Genomic DNA, 20,149 nt, shown 5'->3' on the forward strand with positions numbered 1-20,149 from the left:
TGGGCATCAGAATCCAGCACGGGTCTCGAGCTCCCTGGGTTCCTCACCCATCTCCCTCGCTGGAAGAAAGCTCACCTCATCTGCTAACCTTAAATTCCTGCAGTCTTCATCTCTAATACTTAGGCTCATTAATCTTTATTTCTGTGAAAAGCCAGGAAGATGGGAGGCTATGAAGCCTGTGCCAACGGGAATGGCACGGGGTGGGAATAAAAAAACAGAAAATTTACTCAGTACTTTTCCTTACGTGTACCCGCCTTTCTGGTGTGTTAGGAATGAGAGTTTGGCTTCTGTTTGGAAAAGCAAACAGTCAAGGTCCTAAGTACCCAGCCATCAGCTGAACACAAAGTCCCTGTGACCTGCCTCGGTCCCGCCCATTGCCCCACCTTCCAGCTGAGGTGTGGAAATGGAGAGGCTCTACCCTGCCTGTTAGATTCGGTTTTCTTCACTTCGGTTCACATCTACCCAGCCAATTCTGTAAGAAAAGTTTTCTGTCTTTACTTTTACCACCAATCTTGGTAAGGCATCAGAAAAGAGACAAACCACACACTTTTTTCAGAAATCAAGATTTTATAAAAAGGCATTTTTCTCTTATATCCATAAAATGATATAATTTTTGCAAGTCTAGAAATGTGTCATAAATTATACAGAATGTTCCTTAATTACAGCTCAATGCAACTTGGTACTTTCCTCCCTCCCTAAAAAACGAGAGAGAACCAAAAAAATAATATATATAACTGTATATATATATATATTTATATTTATATAATATAGACAAACCAAATATGAAAAAAAACATTTCCTCTTTGGTATAAAAATCAGACTCTCACCTTGAGAGACACACAAACAGACATGATGTTGAATTTGTAAACCGTGTGGCCAAAAGGAATTTCCCTGTCAAGCTTTCCCCACCTCCAGCCCCTGCCCACCCCACCCGCCTCACTGGAACACCTCCAATTCCCATGGGACGACCACATCCCTCACTCCCAGCTCCACACCATTCCTGAGTAACCCCCTCCACTACCGAAGACATGGAAAAAGTTCTGCCCAAGGTTGACTTGGTGGCAACTAACTTGGGCGACACCTAACTTGGGGAAGAGCTTCGTAGGTGTGGATCATGGAAAGGCTGACGCGCCTCGGCTCCGCTGTCATTGAGCACCCCCTGCCGGAAGCCGGGCCTGGAGCGGGTGGGACCGCTGTTGCCGGGAGCAGCAGAGCTTGGCTTCCCTGCAGCCTCAGCTCACAGGGCTCAGCTTCCCATTCCGGGCGCCGCCTCAGGTGCCGGCAACACCGACGAGGAGGGAGGACAGTCAGAATGGACTCGGCCCATGAACGTGGGTCTAAATTTGACATTAAAGAAAATGTTTTCAGGATTACTTATCACACCCAGCTTTCGGTCACTGAGGACGGGCCGTTCTCCCGGGCTCCAGTCCGGTACCAGCAGGACTTACGGAATCCAGGAGTTAGTTGTGGGGGCGGGGGGAGTGGGGGAGGGGCAGCACTTCACTCTCAAGGTGAGGAAGGAGACAGGACCCAATGACCCCGGTATATCCTCCCAACAGCCTCTGGCTGATGGGCAGCTCCCTCCCAGGTCGGCCTCTTGGTCCCGCAAGGGCACCAGCTGCTGGAGGGCTCCTCCCAAACCGCTCCCCTCCCAGCCAGGCCGGGGCACCTTCCCCCAGAGAGTTAAGACACCAACACAACATAAAAGTCACATAAAGGCCGCCTCCACTTGCCAAAAAAAAAGACAGAACCAAACTGGACACAGACACAAATCAAGGAGAGACACACACACTGTGAGGGGCCCAGGGCCCCAGCAGGTCTCTGGCTTCCCGGCATGATACATTCTTGTGTAATTCAGGAACAGGGGCTCTGGGGCCCCTCTGGGGAGCGGGAGTAAAAAAATATAGAGATTATAGTCTCCCTGTGGGCTCCCAGGCAGGACAGGGGCAGACACAATCTCTCACAGGTTTTCTACTGCTTTTGGGTCCACATTTGAGCCCCCAGTGGGGGTTGGTGGCCAATGCCCCAGCCCCACTCTGTCCTTGGGGCCCTCCCCCTCCACCCTCCCAGCTGCTCGGAGGGCCCTGGGCTGGGGATGCCCCAGCCGCTCCTAGCAGGACCAGCAGGACAGAGTCTACCAGGAGAGTAGGGATGAGGACCTAGGCAAGAAATGAGGACCTGCAGCTTGGAGACAGACGCTGTCCTTTCGGCGGCCAGCCAGCCCCATGTGAGCTGACTGATCACCGGCACAGAGCGTCCGCCTTCTGGCCTTCAGCCCTTGAGGGGCTTGTCGGCCCCTCCGCTGGGGCTGCTGGCGCTGTCACTCTTCTTCCTGCGGAGGCTCTCAATCCAGCTGGAGCTGGAGCGGGTGGTGAAGCTGGAGAGCGCCAGGGAGCTGAGCCGCATGTTCTTGCCAGACATGATGAGTTCCCCGAAGCCCTCCTGGTGGGAGAAGGCGTAGCCAGAGCGCCGGGACCCTGTGCGGCCCACCCGCCTCATGCAGCGGTGTTGGGCCTTCTGCTTCTTCCTCACCAGCTGGGTATACCGGACCTGGCAGGAGCGGGGCAGCATGAGGGAAGGAGCCTTTGTCAGCGCGCGAGCATCAGACACTACCTCGGAGAAGGGACCCAGAGCACCGGGGACTGGGCAGGCACAGGGACCACCACCCACACACTTAACGGAAACTGCAGCAGTGTTTGCACACGCCACCTCCGATCCCCACAGCAGACAGCCCGGCCTCTCACCGTGTCCGAGAGATCCGGCTTCAGGTTCAGCCTGAGAAACCGAAAGGCAACCACAGGCATGATGCAGACGACCGTGGTGAGCACGATGGTCAGCCACACAGTCGGCTGGGCCAGGGTGTTCTGGGCGTTACCTGGGAGAGGAGGAGCCGGGCGCTTCAGGAGGCACAGAGCAGGCGTAAGGGCAGCCCCTCAGAGCTCCCCATTTCTTTTTCTGGCAGCCCCACTTTCCCAGTCTCAAAACTTACGTCATCTCTGGCCTCTCTTTCTGCTCCCCAAATGTTTATCTCCAAATTGGATTCCAGCTCCAAACTCTACCCAAGACTTCAGATCTGCTTTTGTTTTTGTGGGGGTTTTTTGGCTGTGCTGCACAGCATACAGGATCTTAGTTCCCCAACCAGGGATGGAATCCACACCCCCTGCAGTGGAAGTTCGGAGTCTTAACCACTGGACCATCAGGGATGTCCCCAGACCTGTTTTTCTTTAACTGCCTTAACCTGACATCTCTGTTCATCTCAGCTTCACACAGCTGAAAGTGAACTACTGTTTCCTCGGTTCGCAATTTGCTCCACATCTTCCCTGCCTCAGGAGATGCTACCACCCACTAGGTTGCTCCAAGGAAAAGCTCTGAAGTCAACCTGGTTCCTGCCCCAGCCATCTCAGGCCCCCATCCAATCTGTCAGCTCCATTTCCAAAATACCTACAGGATTCCACCACTTTTACTGTACTCCAAGCCACCATCATTCTCACCTCCTACATTGCTGCTACAGCCTCCTGGCTAGTCTCCCCAGGTTTCCACCTTTGTCCTCTTTTTTAAATTTAGTTGGCTGTGCCGAATCTTAGTTGGGGCATGCAGCATCTAGTTCCCTGATCAGGGTAGAACCCGAGCCCCCCACATTGGGAGCTCAGAGTCTTAGCCACTAGACCACCAGGGAAGTCTCTGTGCTCCACCTTTCATCGTCCACAAAACAGTAAGAGTGAGCCTTTAAAAACATAAAGCAGCTTATGACATTTCCCTGCTCAACACCCTCTAAAATCCAAAGTTCTGGGCTTCCCTGGTGGCTCAGTGGTAAAGAATCTGCTTGCCAGTGCAGGAGATATGGGTTTGATCCCTGCTCCAGGAAGATCCCACAGGCCTCGGAGCAACTAAGTGCATGTGCCCTATGCTCTAGAGACTGGGAGCCCGTGCTCTGCAAGAAGAGGAGCCGCCACAGTGAGAAGCCGGTACACTGCAACTGGACGGCAGCCTCCACTCTCTACAACTAGAGAAAGCCCATGAGCAGCAATGAAGACCCAGCACACCAAAAACAAATAAAAATCACAAGTGAAAAAAACCCCTAAGTTCTTAGCCTTGACCTATAAAAGATCTGGACTGATTTTCATCCCTAACCCTCTGCCTCAGCCCTACCTTCCAACCTCATCTGCTCCACGCCTCCAGCCCCTCTGCCACTCATGACCTCTCTGCAATCCCTCAAATAAGATTTCTGTATCACTGTTCCTCTTCTTGTACCAGTCCTTCCCAGAGAGGCCAGGGGCTGGGTCAGATACACCTAGAGTCCCATGGCACCATCCAGAATACGTGACACGTAAGGAGTGCTGAATAAATGCCTACCTTCCCTGTTAGTCCCAGAATGACTGTGATCCTTCACTGACTCAAGGGAAAGCCAGAGGGACTCACCCACAAACCGAAATTGGTTTGGAAACATGTCGAAGAGCCCATTGCTGTGCATGGCAAAGAGGATGGCAAAGTAAACTGCCAGGCTGCCCCAGATGAAGAAGTGGTTGATGGCTGTCCAGTAGCCAGTATCCAGTCCAATCTGCAAAAAGCAGTTGTCACAAGCAGAAGGAGCATCCCCCCCAAACCCTGTCCCCCTCCCAGGAACAGAACTGTAGTGCCCAGGGCACCCCAGGGACAGGAGGCTCGCTCACTCTGGGAGTGGGGGCAGCTCCCGGACCACCTCCTACCTGCACGCTGACCACGATGACCAGTGATGTGGCCACGGTGACCGCAAAGGACTGGTAGTCAGCTAGCTGGGTGCCATCATCCCGGGTGGCTTCAGCAAACACCCCATAGGGAATGAAGAACATGAGCACGGACGTGTAGATGCCCTGGGCGATGCAGATGAAGAACTCCCGCTTGTTGAAGAGGAGATTCAGCTGGCCTGGCTCGTATAACTTAGGGTACTCCATGCTCCGCTGCTCTGGGACATCCTGTGTGCAGACGGCCAGCGGCACAGGAGGCTCAGAAGCTGCCCAACTCCGGGGGGGACAAGGGCAGACTTTGTCCCTGCCTCCTTTTTCTAAATTCTTTGGCAGCTAGACTCAACCTCAAGCCAACTGCCCCAAGTCAATGTTTGTTCAGCAACCCAGGGAAGTTAAGGTCAGCAGTGGCCGAGAGGGAGGCCCAGTCAGCTGCCCAGCTCACGGAACTGCCTTCCCAGGGACCACAGCCAGTGAGCACAAGAGCCACATGCCCACCACTATTGGGTGACACCCTCGCAGCAATGCCCCTCTTCCCAACCCACTCGGGCACCCAACTCCCCCATACCTGATCGAAGACCCCCATAGCCAGGACTGGGAGGGAGGTGTACACGATATTATAAAGGGTGATGAAATACTGGTCGTAGACTGTCTGCAAAGAGAACAGGGAGCAAGAAAAGGTGAACACGCAGTCTCTCTTTACTACAAATCAGGCGGAGGAAGACAGCCAACGTGGCACGGGTGGAGGCCTGAGGAATTTTCTGGAACTTGCTCTCCACTCCTTCAACAACTTTTTTTTTTTTAATGCATGCATCGGACAACAGCTAGATCCTAAGGGGACCAAGCAACGAACAGGACAGACACAATCTCCGTCCTCAAGGAGCTTCAGGACAGGCATGCCAGGGGACCGGGAAACTCGTCACCTGGGCCGAGAAGCCGCAGAAGAAGCCAAACCAGAAGTGGACCATGGTGAAGGCGAAGTTCTTGTAGAAGAAGTAGCAGAGGAACTTGCACATGCGCAGGTAAGACCAGCGCCCGTGCACCAGCAGGAGGCGCTGCAGGAACCTGAACTGGGAGAAGGCGTAGTCGGAGGCCAGCACCGCCTGGATCCCTTCCTGCCCGCTGATGCCCACGCCGATGTGAGCCGCTGCAGAGACATGAGACGCTTCAGAGTCCCACAACGTTCTGGCCCGCCCCTTCCGTCCTCACTCCTCCCTGGGTCTCTCTCCCTGCCCGAGGGCCCAGCCGCCACACCTGCACAGTCCACACTCACTTTTGATCATGCTGACATCGTTGGCTCCATCCCCGATGGCCAGGGTCACAGCCTTCTTGTACTTCTTAACCAGTTCCACCACCTGTGCCTTCTGCAAGGGAGTCACCCGGCAGCAGATGACAGCTTTGCAGGCACAGGCCGTCTCCAGAAACTCCAGCTCCATGTCTGCCTCTAACGCGTGGGCCTAGAACACAGATAGCACTGAGCGAACTCCATGTGCTCCAGGAGAGACCTGGGGATCAACTCCTTTTAAGACCACAGCCCCAGTGAAGTCCAGGGAATGGGAACAAGGTAAGATATAATAGCCGCTCTCTGAAAAGATCCTGCCCAAGCTAAGGGTGGCGACACTCACCAGGCTGTGCCCGTTGATAACCAGGGCATACTCCCCAGCCACAGCTTCCAGGACAGAGGTGAGCCTGGAAGAAGAAAGTTTCTCCTGGTAGGTGAAGCCATTGCCCACAGCACGGGACGAATCCATCATCTTCTCCCGGGCTTTCCTGCGAAGGGGAAACGAGACCATGTTCGGCCAGGACAGGTGCAGGATTCAAGCCCAATCAGCAAACCTGTGTGTGACCCCCAAGTATGGTGCAGAGCATCCAGGTCTGCTTACCTGAGCTCCTCCCGCACTTCCAAGACCGTGTGGCCAGTGACGATGAACACCTCTGTCATGTCGTCCGTCAGCATCTTGCAGGAATAGCCAATGTTCACGGCCGTCTCTACCAAGAGAAAGTGCAGGTGCTCTGGACAGGCCCCTGACGAAGCCGCTGCACTTGCCCGCCCAGTGTTCCAGGCTTGCCAGGACCCCACGGTGCTGTATGCAGGTGCCGTCTCCTCTGCCCTACAGGCCTCTCACCTTGCTTGTCTCCAGTCAGCACCCAGATCTTGATGTTGGCCAGCGTCAGGAGGGCAATGGTCTCCGGAACCCCTTGCTGAAGCTTGTCCTCAATGGCTGTGGCACCCAGCAGCTGAAAATAACCACAAGCGCTCCTAGCACCGGAGTCCAGGCCCAGGCCCTCCTCTCCCACCCTCGGCCCACTCTGCAGACCATACCATCATGTCGCTCTCGACCTCCTCGTAGATGCTGGCCAGCCGGTCGTCCCGGCTGTCCTGGGCCAGGCTGGCTTGGAGCCGTCTCCCGGCCCACTCCTCGTAGTATTCTTCATCCAGATCCTTGTAGGCCAGGACCAGGGTTCTCAGCCCTTCGCCCGCATACTCCTGAAGGAGGAAGAAGCCAGAGAGTCGGCCCCAGTCTCCCACCACCTCAATGAGAGCAGCAGAACCACAGGGGCCCCTTCCTCACGCCTACATTCAGATGGTCGGTGGTGGTGTTGAGCAGCTCTTGGGTAGAATGATGGAGTCTGTCCAGCAAGATGGTGTCAGCCCCTTTGCAGTAGAGTCTTATTTTCCCCTCTGGATTCCGCACTGTCAGTGGGGCAGGGGGAAAATGTCTCAGGAAAGAATGGGATATTCAGATAGGTAAAGGCCCTGAATTGCAACACACCAAGGTCACCCAGTACACCTCACCCACCCCAGGACTGCATGCTGCCCCCGAATGCCTCCGGCAGCCCGATCCCGGCCTCACCTATGACCGACATCCGTTTGCGGATATTGTTGAAGTCCAGGATGGCCAGCAGCTGGTAGGTGATGGCGGTGCCCATCTCATGGACAGTGATAGTTTTGGGGGTACGAGAGCGGAATACGAAGCCAAAGTTCCTGGCTGCGGTGACCAAGGCCCCCTCGTCCGGAGATTGGGCTTTGTAGTAGAGCTCCCCTGGGCGCGGAGGAGGGACACACGTGGTGTCAGCGGCCCCGCTCTCAGCCACCAGCCGCGTGTTCCTGCCCAGGAAACCCCAGGTGGCCAGGCCACAGGCAGAGCACAGCTCAAGCCCGAGAGTCCATCGGGCAGGGAAGCGCAGACCAGCCCCTGGGCTCACCTCCGCTCTTCTCCTCCGACATGACGGTGTGGCACAAGGAGAGGAGGCGGAAGAACTCGTGGGTGTGGGGGTCCCCCATCCTGACAGCCTCCAAGAGAGCGGGGTCCCAAAACAAGAACTTCTTGTCAGCCAGAGGATTAAAGGAGAAGTCGACGGGCTCAGGCCTCTGGAGCAGGTAAGAGGACCATCAGGGAAGGGTGGGTCCCCAGGCTGCTTCCTGGGGAGGGGTGTGGCAGTCCCCACCAGGATCCTGTCCACTGCCAACCTCAAGATTCCCACCGGTGCCACCAAGTCTTCCTTACTACACCCATCTCCTCTGACCAGTTTCCACGCCCTAGCCAGGCAACACGTCACCCCCAACTATGCCAACCCTGGCCAGGCACCCTGTGTTTAACTAGCACCAAGAACCAGTATGGAGGCTGGACCTTACCTCTCCCAATTCAGCTTTGTGTCCCAGGACATCAAACACATCACCTACACACGGCCAGGAGAGAAGAAGGAGCAGTGTCAGAGCAGGGGGAGGGGCCGCCAGCACAGAACCCGCGGGCACCTGGGACCCGCGACCCTTGTGGCTGAGTGAACGTCACCCAGATTCAACACGGATGACTAGAAAGACAGGAGGCACAGGCACCCTGGGTCTTCAGAACGCCAGGACTCAAAAGCCAGCACTCTCGGCTCCCCATCCCCACCCCCTTCCGGCTCTCCCCAGAGGGCAGCTCCAAAGCCACACCCATGCCCCCGGGGCTCCAGGCCCCTCGGCTCTTAGGCCTGTGCAACAGACAAAGTCTCACACGCTGCCTCCAAGCCTAGGTTAGTACAGAAAGCAGTTAGGAGAGGGGCTCACTTGGCATAAAAGACCCCACGCACCCTGTCCCCAAGCCATCCCAGCAGCTCAGCCACTAGGCCACTGCAGTGGGGCCACACTGGGAAGGCCACAGCCACATTCCAGAGACTCACAGGGGCCCTGGGCAGCAACACGGGGAGAGGCTAGCACTCCGCCAGGGCTGACAAGGTCCCACCTGGCCCGGGGTGCCCAGCGGCCAGCATCCTGGGCTTCTGTTCAAACAGCCAAGGAGCGGCCCCACTGCCTGGAGCTGAGAGGCGGTGCAGGCACCAGCAGAGAAGGGGGAGCACCGTCAGGATCTGCCTCCTGATCTGGGTGCAGAGCAGACCCTCTCAAGGGCCCACAGACCCCAATAGGAAAGAAGGAAAGCCCAGATGTGGAGCCCAGCGTGGGAGCCCCGGCAGCACGGCCCTCCCTGCCCTCGTCCCCAGTGGTGTGGCCACACTATAGCTGCGGCCCGCCCTCGGCCCCAGTGGTGCGGCCACACCGTAGCTGCGGCCCGCCCTCGGCCCCAGTGGTGCGGCCATACCGTAGCTGCGGCCGTTGATGGAGCACTTGTTGAAGACCATGATGTTCTGGGTGAGGGTGCCCGTCTTGTCGGAGAAGATGTACTCCACCTGGCCCAGCTCCTCGTTCAGGGTGGTGGTGCGGGCCTCGGCAGGCGTCCGCTTCTTCATGCAGAACATCTTCTTGTCCCAGTTGATGAAGTAGCTGTGGCCCAGGCGGATGACCTCCACGCTGCGCAGGGGACAGGAGGTGAGGCTGAGGGCGGGGAGGGGAGCAGGGCCCCACCCCCATGGGCCTTCGCTGCAGGCCCTCCACCTGGGGAGAGACGAGAACGGAGCGGAGCGGACACCTGGGCGGGGGAGGGTGGCAAGGAGCGCCTGAAGGTGGAGCCTGCCACGCCCGGCCGGCAAAGGGGGTCCCCGACCCCGACCCTCCGATGCCCTCCAGACAAAAAGGGACAAAGGGCCTGGGCAGGCGGGACAGACGGCACAGGCAGAGGAGGAGGGACTGCGGACAAGGCACTCGACCAGTTCTTACCTCTGGGCTAATAATACAGAAACCATGCAGAGAAAACAAGAGAAAGTGCAAGAGGGAAGGAGGAGAAAAAAAAGAGAGAGAAATAATGAGGGTGCTGCGCGGGCCACAGCATCACACACGCCCTGCAGGGAGAGGAAACCGAGGCAGCCCTGGAGCCCCCGCCTCACTGCCCGAGCCCAAGCTGCCCGGCTCTGGGCTGCACAAGCCAACTCGGGGCGCTCAGGGAGCACGTGGGGCAGACTGAGATGCTGACTCCAGGAGGCGATGGGGCCTCAAGAGTCCGGGGAACAACCCCCATCTACACCAGCGTGGGGCTCTCCTAAGGTCAGTTCACGTCATCCTCTTTACAAGGCAATGCCTTCCGGGATCTGGACCGTCAGCATCTCAGAAACGGCCCCATGTCTGGGTCCTGCCAGCCAAGCAATGGGGGCACATCTGGAACCCTGCTTCCCACCTGACTGGGGCTGCTGTCAGGATCCCCTTACCAGGCCAAAACTGAGCCAGCTGGAAATGCCTTCGTGGCCTACGCCCCACTCAGCTGATCAAGCATCCCCTCCCTGCCCTCCTCCCCAAATACACACACTGTAACCTGAGGAGACTTAGAAACTTTCTCAGGCAGCTACCATGGGCTTCACGTGAACTTGAATACAAAACACAGACAGCAAAGTCCAAAGATGGAAAAAAAAATTCAGATTGGAAACAAGAAAAGATTTAAATAGCAACAAAGAACCCGAGTCACAGATAATGATGGACACGCTACCACCTGATATTTGTACAGTAATTTAAATTTTTTTTAATAGTTTTTTGACCATGTCACTCAGCATGTGGGATCTTAGTTTTCCCAACTGATCAGAGATCAAACCTGTACCCCCTGGACTGGAAGCACTGGGTCTTAACCACTGGACCTCCAGGGAAGTCCCAGTAAAAATGAAATTACATTTTAATTTAAAAAATGTATTTTCCAATCTATTATACCAAGATGTTCCTATGAAGAGGCTGGAAGTTGTCCCATTTTACGTGAGAAAACCAAGGCCCTAAGTGACTGTGGATTTGCCTGAGGTCAGGTGGCTACTGAGGGGGCAGGATTAAACCCCAAGCCTTCTGAGTCTCCTCCTAATACTTCACAGAAACCCCGCTGTCCACCCTCAGCACGGAGAGTCCTTATCTCCTGCCCACTGTCAGCAGCACTAGGACTCGGGTGCAAGTGGGAGATCCAAGGAGACTATCTGGGCAATCTGTGAACAAGAGAAAACATAAGGGAAGAGTTCTGAGCCTCCCTCCAATGTCCTCAGCAATGTCACAGGTTGGGATCCTGGTGTTTCAGTGGTTAGGACTCTGAGCTGTCACCGTCGAGGCCCGGGGTTTGATCCCCGGACGGGGATCTAAGATGCCACAAGCCGCACAGCCAAAAAAATAACAACAATAAAGTCCACAATGTGATCAATTTAAACAAAGGCACAGGTTCTCTTGTCTCAAGTGCAAGGCACTAAATGCAAAGAGATCTCTTCTGGCCATTCGTTCTTCCTCCAGCATTCCCCCTTCCTCGCTTCACTCCCTGTTAACAGCTTCTTTCCCAAAAAAACCCTAGACGTCCTCTTACTCCTAGTTATGCTATATGCCACTGCCAGCCAACATTTCCTAAAGCATTCTTTAGATTTTTTTTTTTTTAAAGAATCTTTTAATGGTTTCCTGAGTGAATGTCCACTGGCAAAGATTCAAGCTCCTTCACAACAGGGAACATGCTTATGTTCCCAGCTCTCTGTCTCATAGGCCCCCACTCAGGGTCCATGCCCCTGCCGAAGTGTCTCAGGATGAACCATTCTGAGGTCCCTATCTCCGTGCCTTTGTGTCCAGCCCTCTCCTCCAGGCTCACCTTCGCCCCTCCCCGCCACCACTCAAAGTCCCGTTCAACAGCCACCTCTTCAGAGATGTCCTCCCTGATTAACTGCATGGGGAGTAACGCGCTTCCCATCTTCATGGCACTCTGTGCCTCTGGGGTTTCTCAGTGGGATGCACAGGTGTCCTACACTGTCTGCACCTCTCCTCCTGCACCAGTCTGCTGCTCCTGAAGGCAGAGGCTATGTTATGCATCAACTGTGTCCCCTCGCTTCACACGCAAGCAGGACACCGAAGGCAGGTAGGATGACTGTTAACAGCACTAGTTCCCACTTTGCTTCATAATGTATTTAGATTTAGCTCCCTCTACTAGACTGAAGCTCCTGGAGGGAAGGAAATCCATTCTTAGCACATCTTTGTGCCACCGCACCTAGCCTGCTTCTTTGCACAGTCAGCATGAGATAAGTATGTGCTATATAAATCAACATCATTTTTGTTCTAATACAATCCAAAGTGCCAAGAAAACTGCAGTGAAGTCTGCTTTGCCCATGAAGATAAACAGATAACATGTTCGCAGCACAGGAAGGAGAGGACCCCAAGTTCCCTCTCGAGGATTTCACCTTCACGGAAGAGAAAAGTCTGCCAAGGGACCACCTGAGCTCCCTGGAGAGACCCCGGCGCAGAGAGACAGCATACCTGACATAGAGCGATATGGGCACGACGGTGTTGAGGATGATGATGTAGGACCAGAAGGAGAGGAAGCCAGAGAAGAAGGCACTGTCCACCGCCTCGTCCCAGGGCAGGTAGACCTGGAAGCGCATCCCCACCTCATGTTCCCAGATGGCATTGCCAATGGCCAGGATCACCCCCATGCAGACCAGGAATCCAAAAATCTGCAGAGGAATGAAAAGCGGAGGCTAAGCTGCAAAACCAAGGAAGCCCTGAGGAAGTCCTCAAAACCAAGTGAATCCCTGAAGGTCACCATCAGTACCCAGAAGCCCTGAAGGTTACCATCAGTACCCAGAGCCCTCAAAGGCTCAGGTATCTTTAAAATGGTCACATGCTCTAGCGGGAAGCATCCAGAACTGGTGATCAACCGGCACGTGGCCTTCTCTTGCAATGCTTTTCTCAACTGTGTTCTGAGGAAGCTGAAAGGGTTGTGTAGTATCCATTCTGATATTCTAGAACCCTCAGGAGACATCAAAGGTGGTAAGGGTCGAGATAAGTTACTTTCAACATACCAAAGAAGCCTACTGGAAATCACCCATTTACCAGAGCTAAGTCTCTACAAGTCAACAAAAATACCATGTTTCTGTAATGTTCATTATCTCATACCAGTTGCCAAAAATTTTTAAAAAAAATTTTTTGGGGCCATATCACGCAGCCAATGGGACCTTAGTTTCCTGCCCCCAGCAGTGGAACTGTGGATTCCTGACCACTGGATCAGTTGAAGAAGAATCGTAAGAAAGCTTTCGAAAGAAAAAAGTTGAGACCACTGCGCGATTTCAGACATCTTCCAAGCTGCCTCCACTCCAGATGCTTTGAAGCAAAGCAGAAACCATTCTGATGCCCAAGGACCACCAGGGGGCGATAAGAGTCTTGGCCTGATAGCCTCTCAGACTGGGTTTCTGCAAACCCTTTAAGGGAGGAAACTGTCTCACAGGAGGCTGGCCCCAGCCTTTGCAAGCTGGCATGTGGGGGGCAGGCAGCAGGCAGTGGGGGCGCAAGAAGGGGAGTGGAGCTCGACAAGGAGCTCAGGTTTCTAGCAAAACAAGAGAAGGATTCAGGAACTGCCAACAACTAAAACAGAAACTTTTCCCTTGGGATCCTTTGCTCTTGGAAGTCAGGGGAAAAGACCCTGTTCTCCAACATCCAAATGGAAATTTTTCTTTTAATTCCCTCTCCATCCCCATGAAGGCTGCCTTGTCCCTGGCAAAAGCAAACAGAAAGTCACATGCTAGACTAAGTCACCATCGTAACTGGAATCCAGAGAACGGAAGATTTGTTTTAACTTTAAGTTGTTCATTCATACATGTTCCAAAGGTTTTTTAAATAACATCTTCCAAATCCAAAAGGAGCCTGAAATAAACACTGCCTTTGAGTGGCTGACCTGCCAGTGGCTTTAAAGTTAAAACCTGAAGACTGACTACTGACCAGGGAGGAGAGGTGGGAGTAACAGGACCCGCCCAAGGACAACCAGAAGGGCAGAGGCAGGAACCGTTTGTGGGAAGCCTTACCCAGAGCACCAATGTGTTCATTAGGCGATCAATACTTGTTCTCTTGAATTTTGTCCTGCCACTGTTCTGCATCAGCTTAGTGTCAGGACCTAGAAAGGCATGGGAAAGGCTGGGAAAGCCAAACAACGAATCTGCCTCTAGGCTTCTGCCCGGGCATCCAGTCGATAGGACATCAGGGTGGAAGAGAGACACTGGCTGGATGAGAGGCTCGGCTCCAGGACCCACTCGTCTCTTCCCACATTCCTGAAGGCCAGCAGAGGCACCACTCCCGCCCTTCTCTCTTTGGGCCCGAGGAGGCTCACCTGCAAAGATGACCAGCCCGAAACACCACTCGGTGTTTCGCAGCACGCAGCCCCGCAGCAGCATGTTCTGGTTGCTCAGGGGGAACTTGTTCTCCTTCCAGTAGAGGGTTCCGCTGAATTTGTCTAGCTTGTTGTTGGGAGGTTCGCAAATCACTTCACCTAAAGGGAAGACAGGAGTGCACCTGCTTGAGGTGTGGTCTGTAGCTTGACCATGAGACAATAGCACAGAAAAACCAGCTGTGGTGAGAGGGGGTTAGGATGCGGGCCCATCCGCACACCACTGGCGCAACTTTCTGGGGAAGCAAGGAGGCGGCACGAATTCCTATTAAAAGCACACATACCCTCGGACCCAGTAATCCCACTTTGGGGACTCGTTCTACAGAGGTAATAGCATAGCTTGCAAGAATTTTATTGAAGCATTATTTGAACAGCAAAAGACTGAGCTGAATAAATTACAAAGCCTCAATTCTACAAAACATTATATAGTTATGAAAAAGAATGGTATAAATTTCTTTACATAGAGATGTGATAAGATACTTATGATGAATTTAAGTAAGTACAGAAACGCTGGTTGAAGAGATTTCAGTACAGTATGATCCCACTGATTTACGCTCACATAAACAGAGGGAAAAGTGTGGATGAATACACACTACACTGCCAGTTAACCTGACAACCCTGAGGAGGCTAGAGTTGGAGGGCAGGAGAGCTTTCTCTTTTATATATTACATAGTTTGTCTTGTTAGAAGAAGCATGTATAAGAAATAAGAATAAGCTGAATTTCTCTCAACATGTACAGCAAAGAGGCAGCTGGCAGCCAAGAGCTCTTGAAATGACCATCAATTCAAAAGCTAAGTGATAGCCCCTCAGCATTCCTGAATCCCTCGGCACCTCCCCAACCACCCAAAAGAGTCCAGGAAGCTGCACAGTCTCAGCAAAAAGAAGCCAAAAAGAGAAGGCACAATTTAGATCCCGAAACCCAAGACATCTCCTCTGCCTGAAAGCTGCTTCTCCAGTACTACTTACCATCAAACTTGGCAAGCTTACTGATGTCTCCCAATTCCGATGTGACTGGAATCGCCTGCCGCACTTTCATGTTGGTCTCTCTGGAAGGAGAGTGTCCCTGAGTCCTGATTCCCTTCCTTTCCTTTAGATTCTACCTGGGGACACCTGACCAAGGAGCATCACCACCCCCAGGCATTACTGGGTAGGTAACACTTCTACACACCCAAAGCCTGTTCCAAAAGGTACAGACTCCAGACCTGGGGACCACTTTCAGAAACAAGCCTGCTAGCCCACAGGAGGAAGGAGACACTGAGCATGCGACTCACCCGTCAAGTTCTGCTGTCTCTATGTAACACAGCCCATGGGGCTCGCTGCTGGAAAGGAGGAGGAGATCCGCCTAGAAAGAAAACCTAATGAGAAGGCCAAAGACCCAAGCCTCCACCCCGATGGACTCTCTGATGATCCCTCCTTCCACTAAGCACTCTTGGTCTGCTTAGTCCTGAGCACATGAATGGCTAGAAAGGAGGCATAATATATGACACAGAAGCTTCCCACTCAAGAAAGTTTCCTCCCATGAGTGTTTAAGAGGCAACTGTCAAAAGGAAAGACTCATTCCTTTCTGCCCCCCCCCCAGAAAAAGGGGGGCGGGGAGAGCCCTGTAGGCCTAGAAGGGCACCTGTCCCTTACCGCCACAAACTGGTTGTTTTCTAGCTTGATAATATCACCAACACAGACGTTCATCCACTGCTCCTGCTGGAGGCTGAGGCAAGAAGACAGAGCAAAGGCCGTCAGTAGTTAGAGAAGTTCCCAGGGGACCCTTTTCCTTCCCAGGCCCTCAGTCTCCAACAAGCACTCACATTCCGTTGATCAGCACCTGAGACTGACGGTTATTCACTTGGTTATCGCTCTTGTGGCGGAACTAAAGAGAGGAGAGCAAGGTAAGCCATCTTCTCCTGCGCCAAGGGACTTAGCTGATCAGCGGGAAGCAGAACATGCTGGGTGCCACCATGTATACACCTGTTCACGGGTCTACTCCCCCCGACTCCCCTACCCTACTCTCGGCCAAGATTCCACAGACCTAGTGGACCAGGTTAGGGATGGTAAGGTCGCCGAGGAACTCTGCTAAGTGGAGGAGGGCGACTTGCGGGGCCGGGGTGGGGTGGGGTGGGGATGGAGGGTGGGGGAACAGTGTAAGAAGGAAAGCAGCTCACATAGTCATCAGTGGCATCTTTAACAGCTGTGATGGTGAGGACAAGAACCAAAGGCACAATGGTGGTGAACCAGGACAGGGAAGAGATCTGCGGGATCAACTGGAAAAAAAGGACCGAGAACGCATGCCTCTGAGGTCCTGTCCTCGGTTCCCCCAGACTTTTCTCCTCCTTGACCTTAGTCAGCTTTGTGAATTAATTGCAAAGGGTTTGATTTTACCAGAGGTCACTCACCTGCAGAATGAGAAGGAACAGGAAGTAGGTATTGGCCACTTCCTGGAACTGCTCAAAGAGGTTGACAGGCAGGAAGGTGAGAATATTGTACTTGGAGGTCTTGATGCAGTTACTCTGTAGTGGGGCGAAGAGAAGATCGTGAGGCACCCTCCAATGCCAACCCAGAACCAGATTGAGGCTGCCCTCTCCACCTACACTTTCCAAACCTCTGCCCCTAAAAGCCAGGAGGTATAAGAGGAGGAAAAAGGAGGAGAGAAGAGAGTCTCATGGGGTCAATGGTCTCATGGGATGCAGCTTCACTGACAGGTCAGGGCATGAAAAATTCAGCAGAGCAGCAGATGACAAGTGGCAAAGAGGCTGCCTTCCCCTCCCCCAAGCACCCTCCCAGCAGTCAGCCCTCCACCCCCACCCAGGACGGACAGGATGCACCTGTCCTTCCTTCCCGACCCAGGAAGAGGGCACAGGTGGTCTGGGGCCTCTCACCGCATACTGGAATTTCTCATTGTATTCTCGGTCATTGGCCCGCGCCCTCCTTTCTTCTTCTGCAAGAGAATGATGCTGCAGTCAGGAGCAGACTGAGGCCCAGCCCAGCACCTTGTCAGGCCCACCCCACTCTGTGGGTTTTCCACTGAGGGCCCCAGGTTCCTTCCATGGCACACAGTTTTTTTGTTTCTTTTTTTTTAATTGGTTTTGCCATACATTGACATGAATCCACCACGGGTGTACATGCGTTCCCAAACATGAACCCCCCTCCCACCTCCCTCCCCATAACATCTCTCTGGGTCATCACCGTGCACCAGCCCCAAGCATGCTGTATCCTGCGTCGGGCATAGACTGGCGATTCGATTCTTACATGATAGTATACATGTTACAATGCCATTCTCCCAAATCATCCCACCCTCTCCCTCTCCCTCTGAGTCCAAAAGTCCGTTATACACATCTGTCTTTTTTGCTGTCTTGCATACAGGGTCATCATTGCATGGCACACAGTTTTAAGGAGTTTAGTGGCACACCTGAGGTGTTACTGAATTCTTCCCTCTAGTCCACCTCTCACCACCGGCCTGACCACTGGGCTCTGCAGGTGTGACACTCACAGGACAGGATGCCTTTCTCCTTTCCTCACCAACAACCGTCAAGCTCTCCCACTGGGGGCACCAGTGTCTCGCCCCCATCCCTTTAATTAACGCTGTAGGAATTAACAGTCCTAGGAATCTCCAGAATAGCAGCTGAAGACACTAAGCTTCCCCTCACAGCTCCAGCCCTGTACTGCCCTCCTCCTAACCCAGTGGGTGGGGTGGGTGGCAAGACGGAGGGTCACGGTGCCCTGGAACTGCTTTGCGGCAGCATCCCAGCCCCACGTGCAGTCCCCCCTACAGACGCCTCTGCTTGTCACATGTCACCAGCAGCGGCTTCTGACTGGCCCACGATGACATCATCTTATTTCAAAGCTCGTCTTCAAGTAGGAGAGGGGGTGGTCAGGGATATGGGTCATGCAGACTGAGACAGAGATGAAACAGGGGAGAATGGGATGCAGTTGAAGCAGTCGCTCTCTCACCGTAACCTTTCTTGTGCTGTCTGGACGTATTTCCCCTAAAACAACACATCTGTCACTAACCAAGTGACTAACAAACTAAACCTATTCTGAACACCCACAGATCTGGGACTGCAGGCACCAAGTTCAGGTCCCAGAACATAGAGGTGTCCTAGGAAGGGTCCTAGATGGGTTCTCCAGCCCAACTCCGGTGGTCATGACCACAGGCTGAAAAACGGGGTACCCTGGTTAGGCAGTAAACATCATGACAAACCGGACCTGGACTATCAAGCAGTATTCCAGACGCCTTCCCTCACTCTCCCCAGCAGCCTGCAGAGCGCACTGCAGCAGCAAAACCTCAGACCACAGCATCCTCTGCCTGCCCAGAATGCTCCCTCTCCGCCTGGTCACTTTACTCCCAAAACTTCCCCAAAGGGGACCGTCAGGCTGAGTCGCCTGCGCAGTCAACGACGAGCATGCAAAGAGAGAGGTAGAGACCAGACCCTTCGGAGCCAGGATCCCTGGGTCTGCAGAGGATATGGGAACGCTGTGGGGAGGCCGGAGACAAGCGAATGGCGGGGAGGGGGCGGACTAAGGGCTCAGGAGAGTTGCCAGTAGCTGCCTCCCGTTACCTGTCCCCCAGGAAGGCTTCTTTCTGCTCCAGGAGGGGGGCGCCCCGGCCCGGGCCCACTTCTCGGGCATCTCCTTGGGGACCGTCATGACCCCAGTTTGAGCGGGGGAAGGGCGGGCTGTCTGTCGGTCTGTCCTCGGCCTCAGCGGCTCCGACGGGGCGGCCCCCCGGGGAGGCACAGGAGCTGCGGCCGCTCAGAGGGGAGCCCCGGCCGTCGGGCGCGCGCCCCACCTGCAGCCCCGGCCATCCCCGCGGCCGCCCGCACCCGGCGACGCCGCGCGCTCAGATGCTCCGCCGCCGCCCCCGACGCCCCCTGCGGACGCAGGCGCGCGCTGAGTGGCCCGGGACTCTGCGCGCACGCCCCAGGCTCCGCCCCCACCCGCTCCCCCGACTGCAGGGGCAGCCGCCTGCCAGCGCGCCGCGTAGGCGAAAGCCAGCACCGAGCCCCGCCTCCCTCCGCCGGGCCAATGCGCGTGAGGGGACTGCCAGCGTTGTCCAGGGCAACCGTTTTCCTCCCACTGCCTCCCATCCCCACCCCCGCCCGCAAGAAAACAAGAAGGACCGGGATGGTTGGGAAAATGAGGGGAGGAGATGAAGTGTGAGGACAGAGAGGTGACGGCGGGAACACAGCACCCTGGACTCCCCAAAACAGAGAATAGGCGCTCCAGGTGCCCCGAGATAGAAGTCTGTGTGTTTGGGGGTGAAGGGCAAGTCCTCAGCACGCTCCTGGGGGAAAAACCAGCTTAGAGAATCAAGAGGAAGAATTATGGTTTCCTAAGGCTTCCCCCAGGATGGATAGGGGCTGCAATCTACCCTCCTTCAGACCCATTACCTGTCGTCCGTCCTCCTCCCTGCGCTCCCTGACCCATAAAAACACCCACTCCAGATGGTCCCAGGGATTCCCCCTGACCCCCACCTTCTGACTGTCTTACCTGGGGGGCGCTTTTTTGCACACAGTGCCATCTCACCCAGCAAGGTCCCAGCAATCCCATGGGAGACCCTGCAGAAGGTGACAGGTGCGTGAGGTCAGGAAGCTGAGGGTAACCCTTCATTCCCCTTTTCAGACTCCTCCCCAGTTCCGATCCTGTCCCTCTCCAGCCTTTCCCACTAACTCCACACCAACTCTCTGCTCTCACTGTCCCAATAGGTCCCTGAAAAAGAGGGGACTTCCCCACCACCTCCCCCAATGCCTCTGCCTCGGATAACATGGGGGCACACACACTTTATAAAAACCAAGACCTGCAGGGAAAGGAAGGGCACAAAGAGAAGAGGCCAGATATGGACAGGAGGGCCACAGCTCCAAAAGTAGCCACCCCAGGGACCATGGATGCCCTGGGTGCTCTCCTGGTGGC

General features: G+C 54.6%; 1 protein-coding gene across 2 annotated transcripts; it reads right to left on the reverse strand.

Annotated features, from left to right (window-relative positions):
* Positions 1 to 965: 965 nt before the first annotated feature.
* On the reverse strand, positions 966 to 19,790 carry ATP8B2 (ATPase phospholipid transporting 8B2). Of its 2 annotated transcripts, none has more exons than XM_068966554.1 (27): positions 19,730 to 19,790; positions 17,119 to 17,177; positions 16,636 to 16,749; positions 16,405 to 16,503; positions 16,051 to 16,112; positions 15,881 to 15,953; positions 15,520 to 15,590; positions 15,215 to 15,294; positions 14,192 to 14,350; positions 13,890 to 13,978; positions 12,349 to 12,545; positions 9,302 to 9,510; positions 8,359 to 8,402; positions 7,929 to 8,094; positions 7,577 to 7,765; positions 7,301 to 7,416; positions 7,045 to 7,209; positions 6,848 to 6,959; positions 6,605 to 6,710; positions 6,347 to 6,491; positions 5,995 to 6,178; positions 5,645 to 5,868; positions 5,290 to 5,373; positions 4,707 to 4,952; positions 4,420 to 4,558; positions 2,745 to 2,875; positions 966 to 2,550 (listed from the first exon to the last, which is right to left on the reverse strand). In XM_068966554.1, the coding sequence occupies exons 1-27, from the start codon at positions 19,758 to 19,760 to the stop codon at positions 2,272 to 2,274; spliced, it is 3,573 nt and encodes a 1,190-aa protein (XP_068822655.1). In that variant the 5' UTR covers positions 19,761 to 19,790; the 3' UTR covers positions 966 to 2,271. The 2 variants fall into 2 exon arrangements, with proteins under 2 accessions (XP_068822655.1, XP_068822654.1); XM_068966553.1 differs by lacking the exon at positions 19,730 to 19,790 and adding an exon at positions 18,799 to 18,886.
* Between the last annotated feature and the right edge of the window lie 359 nt (positions 19,791 to 20,149).

Source organism: Capricornis sumatraensis, chromosome 2 (assembly GCF_032405125.1).
Source record: "Capricornis sumatraensis isolate serow.1 chromosome 2, serow.2, whole genome shotgun sequence".
Lineage (NCBI taxonomy): Eukaryota > Metazoa > Chordata > Mammalia > Artiodactyla > Bovidae > Capricornis > Capricornis sumatraensis.